This window comes from Antechinus flavipes, chromosome 3 (genome assembly GCF_016432865.1).
Source record: "Antechinus flavipes isolate AdamAnt ecotype Samford, QLD, Australia chromosome 3, AdamAnt_v2, whole genome shotgun sequence".
Taxonomy (NCBI): domain Eukaryota; kingdom Metazoa; phylum Chordata; class Mammalia; order Dasyuromorphia; family Dasyuridae; genus Antechinus; species Antechinus flavipes.
Genome location: NC_067400.1, coordinates 251,124,541 through 251,142,112, shown reverse-complemented (window position 1 = coordinate 251,142,112; position 17,572 = coordinate 251,124,541). Strand labels below are relative to the sequence as shown.

Genomic DNA, 17,572 nt, shown 5'->3' with positions numbered 1-17,572 from the left:
AGTCCCTCTTCTCTTTCTCTTACTGAGAGCCAAATTACCATCTTATCTTTCTTTTATTCCCACTTTATAATCAATTCTTCTTAGTTTTAAATATAGTAAGATTCCTCCCTTAACCTGTCCTCTCTTATCTGCCCCTTCCTCTATTTTTCTTTTGTTTCCATATTGAGCAAATTATTTCTGTATCCAGTTGTGTGTAGTCTTCTTTTCTTTGACCAATTCAAATGTCACCCTTTCTCTTTATTTTTATAACCTTCTATTTGTACACCTTAATTTATGAGTTTTTCTCCCCTTCTTCTTTTCCCTTCTACCGATCCCCCCAAATGTATTCCCTTTTGTCTTAGATTTCTACTATGATCTCTAGTGATATAGGATTATGAAGGGACACAAGTGTAATTAGAATATGAAGTTTTTCTTTACTTATGATTGCTTGCTCATGTTTACTTTTTGTTTCATTAGATCTATCTTTTTAGAATTTTTGTTATTTATCCCAATTACATTTAATTTTTAAAAACATTTATTTCAAATTTTCTATTTTGGTCTTTTCATCAGAAATAATAAAAAGTTTTCATCCATTTGAAGTCTGTTCTCTTCTCCCCATTCCCCCAGTGAATAATTATATTCAGTTTTGCTGTTTAAGTTATTATTTATTGTGAGTTTGTAGCTCTTGGAAGATTATATTCCAATTTTTCCAATTTGTTTTTTTTTTTTTTTAATAGTGGTAACTGCTATATCTTGAGTGATTCTGATTGTGGCTCCTTTGGTAACTAAATATATTTTTACATTACAGCATTTTTTTCTGCCACCTAGAAGGTCTGGATATTAGAAATGTACTCAAGAGTTTTCTTTGTTTCTTTCTTTAAAAAGATGACTGGTTTATTCTATTTTCATTTTGCTCTCTAATTCTAAGCAATCTGAGCAGCTTTATGATTTTTTTGAATCATCTTTGTTATGGATTTTAGATGATTCTTAAAATTATTTCTCCTTTATCACTTTCCCAGGTCAGTTATTTTTGTTAAGAGATAATCTTGCATTTAATTCTATTTTGGCAGTCCTTTGATCTTGTTTTAATATTTCTTGTTGTTTTACAGATCTTAAAAAATATTGCAGAATAATTCTGCAGTGCTATTAAGGAATTTGGCTGGGGACTGGAATAGTCTGTAGTATTATTAGTTAATATTTAGATATTGCTTAAGCAAAACACTTTACATATATTATCTCCTTCCATCTTCACAATGCCATGAGGCAGAAACTATTACCATTCTCAGGATGAGATAATTATTTGTAAAGCTCTTTGCACAGTGCCATGTAGCACCATATGCAGAACATAGCCACATATTATGGCATATACACCAGGCATGTGTCAGGTACTTAATTAAGGCTTGTTCTGTTCTTCTTGCCTCTTATTTGTTTGACAGATGAGAAAACTGAGGCTGAGAGAGGAGAGGAAACATTGCCCAGGTTCACATTATTAGTAAATGTCTCAGGCAGGTCTTTTTTTTTTTTTTTTTAAATTCCCTTCCAATATTAAGACATGATGATTTATGTGTTCTTCCCTCAGCTAGGTTTCCCATCAAGCAGAAATACAACTTGTCCACATATTTTTCAATATTTTATTTTTGACAGGCATTTACAACATTCCATTCATAGACCTAAAAACATAAAAATAGACCTTCTTTCAGCTTATAAAAGAAATATATAAGAACTTTTGACATAGACACATCATGACAATATGTACAGAGACAATGAAACCCTCTCCAAGCACCAGATTTTGCAGTATTTTAAAACAGGCCATGTTTCACTGGGTACAGTAAATAAGGGCTATTAATAAATCTCTACCTCTCTAATTAATTTTAACAACTGAACCAGAGATAATATGGAACAATGAAGTGATACAAAGGGTATAGAAACCATTCTAAATCTTTTAAGAAAACCAGAGAGTATAGCAAAAGTTTAATAGAATATGACTTTCAAAATATTAAGCTCAAGCCCCTGAAAACCCAAAAGGGAAAGGGGGAGTGAGAGTGGAGGTGGGGAGGATATAGGATAGGAAAAGCAGGTAAGACTAGAAGGGACATAGAAGCTTTACTGTTTTGGAACATTTTCTATTATGTCTTAAAATATAAAGTTATAAATGATTTTGTATAAAATATAATCCCTAAAGCTACTATAAAATTCAGGTTCTTAAGTACCTACTGATGTGTCAAACACCAAATAGATATTTATCCCCAAAAGAAAGTTTTTCATATTTGAGCCCTTCTTTGGAAGTGAACATTTGTGAAATGGGATGGTATGGGATGGAGGAGCTATAAATCCTCTATTTTTTTTTTTTTTTGCTTTCTTTTGAATTAAAAGTGCCATAACTTCTTCTTATTTGGATCTATTTAAAACATTGGATTTTTGATATAGCTACCCTGCTTTGTTGGCATGAAGAAATTGTTAAACACTAGAGACTTGTGAAGAGGTTTTTGGTTTCTAGAGGTTTATTTATAGTCTATCATGAAAGAGAACATCTATGGATAAAGTAATGGGGAAATCAATGTAAGCCATATAGACTTTTTATGGAAATGATCGATTTATTGGTCAAGTTCTCCACCCCATCCCCATCTTGGCTATACTCACCATACACGTTTAGACTCATTGCTAATTACTAATTCAAATAAATTTCCATCTCAAATATATATATATTCAAACATAAAATCTGCTTCTTGGAAAAACAATTATTTCCAAGAAAGAGTTCCAGTTGATCTTTCATGTATAAATATAAAGTCACTATGCCTAACTCTTCATTTAATAGACCTGGAGTTACATTAACACTGTAAAAATCTCAACTATTTGTGCCTTGCACATCAGGTAACATTTTAAAAAAAATAGTGTTTTGTTTTCAAGTGATAAATTTGGATCTCTTTTTTAAAGAGTTTGGCATCTTTATGATTCTATGCAAAACTAGAGCTTCCAGCACTGACATTAAAAAAGACCAGCTACAGACCAAAAACAAAAACAAAAAAAGGGAGGGGGGGAGGAGGACAAAGGCTTATCAAAACATAGATTCTCAAGCCTTTCTCACACATTTCTAAAATACAAATATTCTCTGACATCTAAGAAAAAAAAGAGTAAGAACACTGCAAATTGTACAGAGATACTTTTCAAGGCAGTTTCCTATCAAGGAGATGAATCTCACAGATTAAAAAAACAAAACAAAAAAAAACAAAACAAAACTGAAATCCTTTGCTCTCTCTGCTACCACTGAAGCTCATCTGCTGCCCATACTTAAATGCCTTCAGTAACCCATTTTCCAGTGCTATATAATGCGCTTTTAAAAAATATATACATATATATTTTCATTTCTCAGCCCCTGATTATTTGAGAATAAATAAAAGCCCTTGGTAATGTACACAATACAAGACTCCAGCTTATTCTTTTTTTCAAATTCTAAACTATTCTGTTTCTGTTAAAACTTACGAAGTGATGTGGCTACATGGTTTTGGAACAAGTCAGCCGCCAAAACCCTGTGTGCAAGTGCGCAATCTAAAGGGTAAGTCTTCTCAGTATGTAGGAAGGTGGGGGAGAGGGGGAACCTATGAATACTATCTAAAGGGGAAATGACGTTTAGATTTCGGTGTTCAGTTTCCTGGTGGGGACGAAGTCTTCCCGCCTAACCCAGATGACTTCCTCACCGGCGTTCTCCAGACCGCCATTGATGCCGGACAAAGCTGCTTGCTTCTTGAGCTGGGTCATCCTGGAGGCGTGACTATCCATGGCTGGTGGGCTTCTTCCCCGCTGACTGAGAGAGGCAGCCTGGAGCTGCTCCTGGAGGTCTCTCTCCACCGGGGATCCCTTCATGGATTTGCAGTATTCATCATCGTCACTAAGGATGTCCGTCTCCTTGATGTCATCTTGCTCCTCGTACTGAGCAAGATCAAACTGTTCCTCTACCCAGCGGTCAGTGTCCCTGCCGCTGGATGGGTGCTGGGACTCTGCCTTAGGGCTGCTTGTGGAGACGGCATCGGAATCAATGGTAAACCTGTTTCGGGCCAGACGCCTCCTCCTTCTCCCAAGAGATTTACTTGGGGCTGACACTGTACACACACAAAACAGATATAAAAATAAAACTCCCATATGTTTTACATGAAATGAAATTCCAGAAAATATGTCCGTACAGACGACATTCCCCTAACAACTTAATCGTTATGTTCAGTGAATTCACATTTATCTTGGTCTCAGGGGGAGTATTTAAAGTGTTTAAAGGGAGTATTTAAAGTATTTAAGGGGAGATAATGGCAAGGGGTAGAAGGGTGAGGAGAAAGAACTTAATTCCCTTAAAGAGAATTTTTTTTTACTTATATCTGTCCACTTAAATGTGAGTTGTAAGCAAGTGATGCTTGCTGCCATTTCTCTTAAGAAGCCGAGTATGCTTCTGATTGATTATGCCCTTACGCGAAAGTCCGAGCGCCTCCCTTTCGCTCCTCTATCCCCCCCATTAACAGCAAAATAGATTTTTGTTTTTGTTTTTTGCTGAGGCAACTGGGGTTAAGTGACTTGCCCAGGGTCACACAGCTAGGAAGAATTCATTAAATGTCTGAGATCACATTTAAACTCAGGTCCTCCTGACTTCAAGGCTGGTGCTCTTTCCACCTAGCTGCCCAAAATAGGTAATATCTTAATATTTTCTTCATGAATCAAGACCTTAAGGTAGTGGCCATGAGCTGCAGAAACTCTTTGGACTTAGAAATTTTTCTGTACCAAATAGACAAAATCATCAATTTGCCTCTTTAAGATTCTCAGCCAAGAATCTTGAGCCAAGAATTCAGAATTTTTTTTTTTTAAATTTCTTTATCCATCAATCCATCCATCCAGACAGGTTTTTCCAATCTGCCCAATGCAAAGGCTTCTGCTGGGCCAGATCCTACTACTGATCAGCGCAGGAACTCTGATCTGCTATTTTCAACCCGGCCTAGTTCACCCCTCCTTAGGCAGCCAGGTAGCCTCCTGCTCCTAGGGGGGAGTCATATTGGTACCAGACTTGGTGCTGATACCCAAATGGCTTAGTTTCCTTTAACTCTGAATTTTAAATTCAAGGACAACTTCAACTTCCCTGGCAGCAGGGATCATAGGCATGTATCTTTATACCTTGCCTAAAATGTCTTTTGAAGGTCATCAAATAATTGTTTTTAATTTTTTTTTTGGGGGGGGGAAGGAGAAACAAAACTAAGACTGATCAAAGAAGTTAATCTTCCCAATCACCACAATATCTTCTTTTTGAAAGAATTGGATTAAACTTAGCTTTGGAGCGCAGGAAATCTGAACACTGACTACAACATAAAACAACTCTTACAAGTATCACCTGGCCTTGCACTTTTCTACTTTCTTCTATAAAGTGGACAAGTTAACAAAAACTGAGTCATTGTAAGAAATAAATCATAAATTACTGCAAAGCCCTTTTGTAAACAAAGTACTAAATAAAAAAAAAGGGAAATTCTAGGAATTACTGACTTACTCACAAACATACAAAGTGCTATTCTCACAGCAATATTATTATTTTTCCTTTTCCTCTAGTAATAAAATTGCCACATTAAAAACAAGACAATGAAATGTTATGATACAGGAGTTCTAATAGAATCTAACAGTTCTAATACAAGGAACTTCCTTGACTGACACATAAAGTACCATAGTTGAAGCAGTTCCTGAGTCAGTTTTAACTCAATAATGAATCATCTGTAGTCAGAGATATAATTAGGAATTTCTGTATTTGCTATGTCAGTACAGTGTTGAGGAAGGTCTGATAGGAGAGGGGTGTAAAAAGGACAGGGAGAGGTACAAAGAAGCTCATTAAGGATCGATACCGTGGGGGGGAGTGAGAGTAGAGAGGAAGTTGCTCCCACTTTACTCTTCCAAACAAGGTACTAAACTCAGCCTGTTTCCATGTTCTTGAAGGATTGAAAATGCTGCTAATGACCTTAGATATTTCAGCACCCTGGAACAATACTCTAGCTGCCCTATCTTAGTTATTGTTCTGACTGAAGTCAATTAAATACAGTAGATTATTATTAGGCTTTCTTGATGAGTCAAAGTATTTTGCTTTCATCTTTAGACAAAGTAGAATCAAAGAGAGAAATTACTTTCATTTAATGACAGCACAAAATGAAGCATGAACTTTTATCTGCTAATGCTTCCACTGAAGAACTTAAAGCCATTTTGGGTGACTGTCCCCCACTTTTTTGGACAAACATTTTTTGTTTAAAATTCTCTTTTTCTAATATTAGGAAAGAATGTTTAATGTTGTACTGACTTAGCTAAATAGCATATGTCTGATTACAGATAAATGTTCCCAAAAGGAGAAAGATAAATATGCTTTTAACAATGAATCAGTGAATTATGTATTTGCCCTAATCCAACAGGAGGTGAGAATCCTCTGGATGTTCATAATGATGCAAAATTTGAGTTCTTTAAAAATGGCTGAAGAAATCTTACAAGGAATCCCTAATGAGTTCCCAAAAGACCAAAGAGCTTGAGTTCAATGAAATACAAATATGTAAAATACAAAAAAGGGCTGAATACAAATGAATATAAATGGCTGAATTCATCTTTATCAAATATTCCTGAACAGAGAAGGTACAGCTGGGAAATTTTCAAGTTACTATCTTGTTACAAGAAGACAAAGAAAAGGAGAAGTGAATACTGCTAAAATAAGGGCCCCAGGGAACAACAACATAATGGACAGTATATTAGGACTCGCAAGATTCCTTATTGACATCATAGCAGGGCATATACAGAAGTAGACATTTTACAAATACTTATTCATTCACTGAAATCTATCTAATGGAAAAATTATTTTTATAACTTAAAAATAGAGAATTATTTCTAAGCATTACCTAAGCTTTCTCTTTCAGGGTCTTCACCCAGTCACAGGACACTGTGCCTCTTAGACATAGCTGAAGGAAAGGAGGAAGATGACGGAGGAAAGGTCACACAGCGTAAGACAATCTCAGATTGCCTCCAAAGGTGGAGGAAATGAAACTATCTGGATATGATTAATGAAAAATTCTGCCTTTTCTGGAAATATATCACAGCAGTGTTCCCAAAAAGAAATAACTGCTCTAGTTCTACTGCTTTCTCAATGAATATTAAGTTTATACCATGGGAACAAATCCACTTTTCCCCTTTTCAATATCAGGACAAACCTTTCTCAAATTAAAAGACTCTCCTCTAGAAAGTCTCTCCCAGGGATATATTAAAATAATACAAGATTCACCAAAAGACAGAACAGAGATGACTTCTTCAATGACCATTATGATAATAATCAGAGGATTATTAAAAAATCAAATGAAGCTTAAGGGAGAGGTAAATTTGCGTTTGCTACTGCAATGGAGATGGTAGTGGTCAGCACAAAATAGATCAAATAGAAAAGGGTTTTCTTAAAGATGGTGAGATCCCCAGACACTCCTGTTTGCAAAATTGCTTTGATTATATCAAGTCTTGGAACATTACAGAGCCTCCTGAGCAAAATCCTTAAGGATCCAAAAACAATTTGGCCTAACTACCATAATGACACAAAAACAGTTTGGTCTAACCATTGAATGGGAAAAATCAAGTGGAAAAAGAATACTTGTTGTTCAGATTATGTCAGAGAGCCCAAAGACCAAATCTATCAGTATAGATATCTTGGACACACACTGAAAATAAATAATGGTTTGTAGTTGTTGTCATTGTCCAGTTTTGTCTGACTCTTCCTGACTCCACATTTAGGGTTTGTTTTTTGGTAAAGATACTAGAGTGATTTGTCATTTCCCTCTCCAACTCATTTTACAGATAAAGAAACTGAGGCAAAATGGATTAAGTGACTTATCCATAGTCTCACAGGTAGTATCTGAAACCAGTTTGAACTTGGGTCTTCCTGACTCCAGGTCTACCACTCCATTGCTGCCTCTAGATAAAGAAAGAGAATATTTCTCATTTATTTATTTATTATTTTCTTTTTGCTGAGGCAATTGGGGTTAAGTGACTTGCCCAGGGTCACACAAGTAGGACGTATTAAGTGTCTGAGGCCGGATTTTAAGTCAGGTCCTCTTGACTCCAGGGCTGGAGCTCTATCTATGATACATTGTGCTGCCCAGAGAATCTTCTTTAACAATTAAATAGGAAAAGTATAGAAACTGTGCAGTGCTTTTAATGACTCCAAGCCACTTCCTGAAATTAATCCTTCAGGTTCATTTTTTTTTTTTAACAGCAATATTCTTCCAGAGAGGCAGCAAAATATAGTGAAAGGCTGAGAAATCAGGAAGAACCAGATTTGAGTCCTACCTTTAACATATACTGTGTGACCATTTGGAAGTCACTTAATTTCTCAATGTCTAAGAAATTTTAGGAGACTATAACTTAGAAAAGAGTTGTCAATCTGCATCAGTAGAGAAAATTTCCAAATAGGAATTCCCCCATACAGTCCAGGAGCAAAAAAATAAATAAAAATCTCTCAAGATGCTCTATGGATTTGAGTCACAAACAACAACATAAATGTAGAGGCAACGGTGTGCAAAGCTACAATACACTAGCAATGGAAAATGGCAGAGGAGAAGCTAGTGTAAAGGACATTCTCAAAGGGACGGGGGATTCCATATGGAGATGAGCCAAGCATGGAGCTGGATCCAGGGGCGCCTGATGGAGGGTCTGTGTTCTTCATAATCTCAGGAGCTGCCAAGAAAGGTCCCTAGCACGGGTAGGACTTTCCAGGTAGGACATCCATGAGGATGTGCACAAGAATGACCACTTTGGAAAAGTTTATAATTTTTCACACTGAAAGGAGCCTCCACTGCAGTGAGAAATCACCTCCATCAAAGCATTGAATAGAAAGAAGTCATCTCGGACAGGAGGATGAGAAAAGAAAGAAGCAAACTCTCCCAATATTTTAACTGGCCACAAGATCAGAAACGATAACGTGAATAAGTGAGTTAAGTCACTGAACTACAAGTGTCCAGAGAAAAGCACGGCCATTATGCTCTATAACCAACGCCAACCAGCATGCAAAGCAGCCCCCTTCATTCAGATGGAGTGATTAAGCCTATTCCGCTGAGAGGATGTGATTGTCACCAGCTCAGGAGGGACGTGAGAGAGCTCTCAAGTCAAAAGGAAGAAGGCAGCAAAAGAAGCAGAAGAGAAAAGGAACAAACTGATGACAGTAGAAATGAAAGAGATAGAGGGGAAATCGCCGCCAAGGAAAGCCAAAGCGCCAGCTTTCACCCCATACAAGGCAACACCTCCATCTTGCTCAGCAAGCTGGGTCCTACAACAGATTTGGGATGACAGGAATCTTTAAAATCTGTATCCCTACAGTACCTGCCCTGCTCATAGCTGGCCTTGCACCTTTAAGGGTGTATAGTCTTTTTCCTCCAAAAGGGACATATTGCTGGGATGAGGGCAGACTTTCTGTTTTGAGGAGTTGTCTTCTGTGTTTATCGCGTAAGATTGATTGCACAGCCTTCAGAAAATCTTTTCCACTTTCGGGGGAGCTAAAAAAAAAAAAAAAAAGAAAAAAAGAAAAAAGAAGATTCAAATAAGATAAAAGGCAGAGCTACTTAAAATGTATCCAGAGGCAACAGAATAGAGCACCAGCCCTGAAGTCAAGTGGACCCAAGTTCAAATCTGGCCTCAGACACTTTACACTTCTTAGCTGTGTGACCCTGGACAAGTCACTTTAACCCCAATCGCCTTAATTCCCCACCCCCCAAAAAAACAAAAAAATATCGTTTTTAAATCTCTGGATTTGTCCATGTCATTAGAAGTTCTAGATTTTTTTGCTGAGGTAGTTGGGGTCAAGTGACTTGTCCAGGAAGTTTTAAGTGTCTGACATCACATCTGAACTCAGGTCCTCCTCACTTCAGGGCTGGTACTCTATCCACTGCACCTCCTAGTTGCTCCTAAAAACTACAATTTTTATGTTGCACTAATACATTTGTAAATATATATATCTATCCCTTTTTCCACACTACTTGAAATCCATCTGTTTTAACTTCCAGGGCATATTAATTCATGCCTAGTGGCTTAAAAGCAGATTGATTTTGTACAGCAAAATATAATCAACCTCTGCTCATTATAAATACTTCAGAATTCATCCTTTTCAAACCCTTTCTCAAATTTAGACTATATCATCTTAGCAGGTCTGAAGAACAACCCCAAAATTCGTTTTTGACAAATGAATTTTCCCAATGGAGATCCTTGACTAGCTTCACAATAAATCTTTTTTTTTAATTTAAATATAATGTTTCACATTAAAAGTTAACATACGAGTTGTTCTTTGCAACTTGCAATTTTTTTTCTATTCTAAAAATGACTTAATTTGCAAGTTTTTATTTAATATTGAAGCCCCTGAACCTTTAAATGGATATCATATTAATTGAATAATTTAAATTCTTTCTTAATATACACAGAAAGGGTATTCTCAAATTTGGGACACACGGATGATTCACAAGTCCAGACTATGAATTCAGCACAGATTCATAATGTCACCTTGGATCACCGTTATCTGCATTCAACACTCTCCTTTGTTCCCTCTCTCCCCCTTGTCCCAATTCTCCAAACTCTCAAAGACTCTATAAATGATAAATATGAATAAATTGATTTTTCTAAGAAGAGAAATACAGGATTTCTTATTGCCATAATATTATGACACATTATAGATGTAAATAAAGTAATAGTTTTTATATCAAATATTACACGTACATAAAAATTTACATCTTTGAAATCTAAAGCAGTAACCATTTTTATAGTGAGAATCTGTTGAATATTAATCACATCTGCTGTGTTGATTTTTTAAAAATCTAATCTAAACACTGCAGGAGTTTAAATTGCACATTTCGTAGGTATAAGTAATAGTTTTTGTTTGTTTGTTTGTTTTGCTGAGGCAATTGGGGTTAAGTGACTTGCCCAAGCTCACATAGCCAGGAAGTGTTAAGTGTCAGAGGCCAGATTTGAACTCAGGTGCTCCTGACTTCAGGAGTGGTGCTCTATCCACTGTGCCACCTAGCTGTCCCATAAGTAATAGCTTTTATTAATGAATGCATAATGGGCATCAATGACCCAAAAACTCCTCTACAGGAGCAAGCCATATAGGATTTCTTCCTTCTACATATATAGTTCATGTATGAACATTTACCTGCAACAGAGGTGGAATGATCTCTCTGGTCTCCCTTCAGATTCTGATTTAACATGGACAATCTCACAAACTGAATTAGCTTCTGCATCTAGGTAAATTGGGAACAATACAAAGCAAGGATGAGTTAATTTACATTTCTTTTATTTTTTGCTATTCCTTTTAAATACATAATAAAATTATCATATAAATTTATTTTTTCCCCCTCCCTCCTAGATGGTTTATCATTAGACACAAACATTTCAAAACTAATGGAAAAACACTGATTTTTTTTTTTTTTACAAACATGGTTTTCATACTTTAGTATGTAAAACTCCTTAAATTCAACTGAATCTCCTAATCCTGAGAGACAAATGCTTCTTTTTGAAAGCTTGTAAAAAGCTATTGTAGAGAGGAAGAGTAAGAGATACTTTGTAGATCAATCATTAGGTTATTGCAAAAGTTTAGGTGGGAGATGATGAGAGCCTGAACTAAGGTGCTAGCAATGTCAAAAGAGAGAAGGAGATATGAGAGATGTTGCAAAAATAGAATCAATGGCCTTGGAAAAAGTTTGGATATGGGGGATGACAAACTGTTATGAATTGAGAATATAACCTAAATTTTGAGCCTGGGTGAGTGGAAGGATGGTGGTACAGTAAAAAGAAAAATTAGGAAGAAGGTTTAGAAGAAAAAATGAGTTTAGTTTTGGACACCTTGAGTTTAAGATCTTTATGAGATATCCCATTCAAGATGTCCAACAGGCAGTTGGAGATGTCAGAGACTGTAAGCTAGGAGAAAGGTTTAGTTCTTTCAATCATATCTGATTCTTTGTGATCCCAATGGAAAAAGATTAGAGCCTGATAAAATATATTTGAGAATAACCAGCATAGAATCCTGGGATTCATGAGATCACCGGACAAAATATCTAGATCTGGGAATTAAGAGATCAACTTCTTAATTTTGAAGAGAGCAGTTTCAGTGGAATCATAAGGTCTTAATAAAGAATTAAGAAAGAGTGAAAGGAAAGAAAATGGAAGCACCCAATATAGGTGGCCTGTCTGGACACAAAGGGTATCCAAATTAATTGGGTGATAATTATGAATCGAATGAACCCCAAAGGAGTAATAGAAGAAAAGCATGGAAGTGGTAATGGAGTGCAAGGAGTGTTCCAACTCTTCCACCATGACCAGTGAGTTGGATATATAAGTAAAAAATGCGAAAAAGGGTAGCCACGGAAACTGTGTTCATCAGGAGGAAGCCAGATCTCAATGAATGAAAGAAGAAAGAAACAGTGAGAAAGGAAAATGTTTAAGATGAAAGCATATTTATCACATATAAAGCAGACACGCCAGAGACCAGAGTGGAAGGTTAAATCTTGAATGAACTATTAAGGGGAATTGTCAGGATGAGAGGATGGTAATAAAGGAGTAGACAGCAGGTGGGGATGGAGTTGCAGAATCTTTAGAATGGGGAAGTTAACCTGGGCTGGACATGGCTAATTACTGAGGGTTATCATTGTCCCCTGGGGGCCAGGCAGGCCATTAGATGATCTGGTAGTGAAGAGCAAGCAGTGAGCTGATATTTCTTCTTCATTTTGGATGTGGAATCTCATATATACTATTTTTTTTCTTTGTTGTTCTTTTTTATTTTGTTTTAGAATCTCATATGCTTTTTTTGTTTTTTGCTCTCAGTTATAGCTGTTCTTTTCTGGTTTTGTTGTAGAATCTTATACAGTATTTTTTCCCCCTTAGTTACAAGTAAATAAAACTTTTTAACTTTTTTTTTTAATTTGAGTTCCGAATTCTCTCCTTCCCTCCTACAAATGCAATTCAATAGAGATTATATATTACAGTCATGCAAAACATTTCCATAATAGCCATGTTACAAAAGAACCAAAATAATAAAGTTTTAAAACAGGGGTCCTCAAACTTTTTAAATAGGGGGCCAGTTCACTGTCCCTCAGACTGGTGGAGAGCCAGATTATAGTAAAAACAAAAACTTTGTTTTGTGAGCCTTTAAATAAAGAAACTTCATAGCCCTAGGTGAGGGAGATAAATGTCCTCAGCTGCTACATCTGGCCCATGGGCCATAGTTTGAGGACCCTTGTTTTAAAAAGTATGCAAAGTTGGGATCTTGTGATCTTTTTTTTTTTTTAATGTAATCCATTTTATTTATTTAATGATTCAGTTATCCTATTCATTCTTTTTTTTTTTTTAATTTTTTTGGGGGCAAGGCTATTGGGGTTAAGTGACTTACCCAGGGTCACACAGCTAGGAAGTGTTAAATGTCCGAAGCTGGATTTGAATTCAGGTCCTCCTGACTCCAGGACTGGTGCTTTATCTACTGAACCATCTAGCTGCCTCAGGAATTTAGATCTTAATGTGGATTATGGCACATTAGGGATTTGGTGGCCAAAGAATGAAGTTTTGGGAATGGAGCACTATAGTAGGTTACTTTTATGTTCTTTCCAGTAGCAATGGTAAAACTGACTTGGTTACTATTTTCAAAGCAAGAATCAGAGATAAAAAAGGATCTGTGTGAAGGGGTAGATGTACAGAAACATGGGTGAGGTAGGTATGAAAAGGAAAAATTATAAAATGCTCAAGTAAGCCCTGGTTTTTTGGTGAGTGGTTAGATGGGGTGTGAAGCATGGTTTCTGATCAGTGGAATTATTTAATTCAGATAAATTTTTACTCTCTTATTATTTTTATTTTTTAATTATTATTATATATATGAAATTTCATGTGTCTCTGGACTCTACACTATATGACTATACCATATACTAGGCTGCCTCAAACTGATTTATCAATATTATTTATTAATTAATTAACTCCTCCATGGTGAACAGCTCTTATCTCTGAAGGCTTGATTTGAACTCAGAAAGACTGATTTTCCTTTCTTCAGACCCAACTTTATCATCTAGCTGCCCATTAAATGTACATATTATAATGACTTTACCTGCACTTGTCAAAGCTCGAATCTGAAGAGCTTCAGTAGGAATCATGTGACGAAACCGGAATGGGTCCCATTCCTCATAAATTGAAAGCCTGTGAGATCCTACCTGTATGAATAATGAAAACTACTTTAGTCAAAAATAACATATTCTACATGGTAACTGAGTATTGTATTTTGTAGTATTTATGAGTATCAAATGAGATAAAATGAGCAAAGTACTTTGTAAATCTTAAAAGTTTTATACAAATATGAGCTAAAATTATTCCTAATAGACCAATTATTATAAAAATTAACAAAGATATGGTGCATTAAAGTTTACAAAGCACTTTTGCCACAACAAGCCCTAAGACAAAAACCCTAGTTTACACCTGAGGTAACTGAATCTTAGAGAAGCTGACTTTCACCTAGTAAGCTAGTAAGAGATGGAGCTGCAAGACAAATGAATGTTACTTTTAACTTCATGTGACTTCATACTCCACACTATAAAACCTCAAACCTAATATTAATGGGAAAAAAAAAAGTAGTATATTCAGGGTTTCACAGAGAGTGACAGAATGTCACAGGAAGGTCATTAGGATACATTGTCTTTAAAAACCAGACAAATAAGAGCCTTCTCTACTTTACTTAAAACCTTAACTTAATACTTAACACTCAACCTTTTCTTGAAGAACTCTAGTGAAGGAAAAGGCAAGCAATCCACTCTGTCTTTAAACAGCACTGCTCATTAGCAAGTTTTTCTTTAAATCAAGCTTAGATTTGCTTCTTTGCAAGTTTAAGCTTTGCCTTCTATGATCAAAGAAAACACCTAATTTCTCTTTTGTGAATGCATTTGAAATACTTGCATTCTGCTAGTGTTACTTCCTAATTCTTTCTTGACAAAATAACTCTATTTTTCTAACCATCCTGATACCCTCTTCTATTGATCAATGTTCCCTCCTTCCTAAATTGTGACAAAGAGAACTAAGATAATACCCTAGACATGGAAGCAGGAGCTGGTTGATGAGCAATATGGAATATGCAATAAATGCTAACATGCAAAAAGAGGAAATGATAAGCAGTTTTTTAAAGGAAGAGAAAGATAGGAGGCAGGGGAAAAAAGAGAAAAGGAGTTAAAGAGATACTATTAATTGCTTTCAGGTTGTTGGCTCACAGTAGCTATTTATTATATCTACTATTACGTCTACTTTAAAGTAATAAACCTCAAAAAAAAAAAAAAGCCAATGCCACAAATACCTGGAGTCTTTTCTCTGAAAGAAAATCATAAAACTCTAAAACAAGCATGCCTAAAGAACATGTAGAAAGAAATCACAAAAACAAATCTTACAAGTTTCTTCTTTTGTTTGGAACCATCTTTATATACAAGGACCACGGCCATTTTGAACACTAGGAAAAAAAAAAGTCAGGTTTTTGTTTTTTAGCATCTTTTTCTTTTAACCTTCTATTCATCTAGTATGTCCAAGAAAAAGCACCATTCTGAGATAAAACTTTTCCAGGATCAAATTAAGTATAGAAAGTCTTGGTTGACTTAGGTGGAAAACAACTTTCTCTAGAAATATATATCTAAATTGTGACACTTTTTAAAAATTTGAGCTCCAGATTCTCTCCTTCCCTTCATACTCAGTTCATGTTCACAACTTCAATCATCACACATGTAATTTAAGAAGTATGAATAAAGCAGGTGTACCTAGAATAACTGAATATTAGAGTTTAATTAGAAACCAGTAAGCACAACCTTCTCAACTTTATTTAAAAACATTTTTCAAATTGGTAAATTTTTAACACATTTTTTAAAGTTAAAAATGACATTCTTCATTATCTACTCATCCAGTAAAAATGCTTAGAATGAGTGGTTTTGATCAAAGTTTTCATGACACATAAAGTTATCTACTTATCTACTTAAAGTTACCTACTAATAGAATGATAATTTCTCTGTTTATACTTCTTTTGGATCTGCTTTATTTATTTTTAACCTTCTCATTTTTAGAGATAAGGAAACAGAAGCCCAAAAGAATGGTGAAATGACTTGCCTAAAGTCAAAAGGAATGGAATGAACCAAGATTTGAAACTAGATGTCCTAATTATAAGTCCAGTGCTAATGAGTCATGTAGTTCTTGTTGTTTTTCAACTTACTCCACAGTGAGTAGATAAATGGCATACAGGTAGGTCGTTGGTTCATTCCATAGAAATTTAAATATCAATTTCTATTTTTTAAAATAAAATTTAATCTTAAACAATTTTTATATGACCTTCATTTTCCAAAATATTTCATCCTTACCTCACTCCCCTTCCCCACATATCTAAGACAACCCTTATAAAAAAAGACTTTGTTTTTAAATTCATAAAAAATATCTTTTTTTTTTTTTTTTGCTGAGGCACTTGGAATTAAGTGATTTGCCCAGGGTCACACAGCTAGGAAGTGTTAAGTGTCTGAGGCCAGATTTAATCCTCCTGACTTCAGGGCTCCACTGCACCACCTAGCTGCCCCCAAAATATAACTTTTTAAAAGGCAGATTATAAAATCTCAAGGGCAGGGAACATATGTCTTGACACATTGTGACTGCCTTCTTACCTGACTTGATTCTGAATACATTCTGTTTCAGTAAAAAGGACTTTTATTAATTATCCCAGCCAGTCCAGGCCACTAAGCCCCACAGGAGAAACTGCTAAGACATTTCCAGGTCTAAGTAAAATACATTTTTAACTAGTTGACCTTGCTATATAATTAACTGGGAAATTTAATTTGATATTTAGGAGAGTTTCATTGAAATAGTAGAAAGACTAACTCAGATAATTAATTTTGTTATAATAAATATTAACTTACAAATCAAGTTTTCTTGTCTAGAAAAATGTGTGGATGTTTCTCTTATATCAATATTGCTATTTATTTACTTACCAAATGCTGCCAATTCTGGCTCTTTTTTCCACTTTCCAAGTGAGGCTGGAGGGTTCAACCAGATTACCGTAGTATGCAAGAGTAAATCTCCCATGGACAGATCAGCAACCTGAAGATCCAATTTTACATGAATGGTTTTAATTAGTCATCTTTGTAATACTGAATTTTGAAATTCAGGGAGCAATTCTGGGTTTTTCTTTATAAGAAATGTACCATCTTGACTCTTTTCTCTTCTATAAAAGGTAAAAACTGAAAACTCCAAAAGGTGTGAATCTGGATTCTACACACACACACACACACACACACACACACGCAAAGAGTACTAGTACTCCAATAAATGGAGGTATTTATTTCCTCAATACAGGCAAGCATTTACAATATATCACAATGAATCTATTCCTATATCATTGGCAAATATTTCTGTTAATATATGAGCCAGCGTCTTTGGAAAGGGTGGGAAATCAATTTTCTTCCCTCTCCCATTGATATTTTAAAGCCAATATTATCCTTAGAATGAAGCAGTAAAAATATGAGACAAATCCCAGTGTTGAATGATCATTTTGCTTGATACCCACAGAAAGCTATTCTAGTTGCTCATGTGTTAT

General features: G+C 35.4%; 1 protein-coding gene across 4 annotated transcripts in view; it reads right to left on the bottom strand.

Moving 5' to 3' along the window:
• Positions 1–1,596: 1,596 nt before the first annotated feature.
• The window catches only part of TIAM1 (TIAM Rac1 associated GEF 1), a 265,969-nt gene continuing 249,993 nt past the window's right edge, over positions 1,597–17,572 (bottom strand). For 2 of the 4 annotated variants that reach the window (XM_051984885.1, XM_051984886.1), the window contains 6 exons: positions 16,968–17,076; positions 15,399–15,457; positions 14,078–14,180; positions 11,144–11,231; positions 9,328–9,500; positions 1,597–4,076 (listed from right to left, as the gene is read on the bottom strand). In XM_051984885.1, the coding sequence (XP_051840845.1) occupies positions 3,607–4,076; positions 9,328–9,500; positions 11,144–11,231; positions 14,078–14,180; positions 15,399–15,457; positions 16,968–17,076 (1,002 nt within the window). In that variant the 3' untranslated portion in view covers positions 1,597–3,606. Of the gene's footprint in view, positions 4,077–6,869; positions 6,930–9,327; positions 9,501–11,143; positions 11,232–14,077; positions 14,181–15,398; positions 15,458–16,967; positions 17,077–17,572 lie in introns of all 4 variants that reach the window. The other 2 variants (XM_051984889.1, XM_051984888.1) reach the window with 2 other exon arrangements.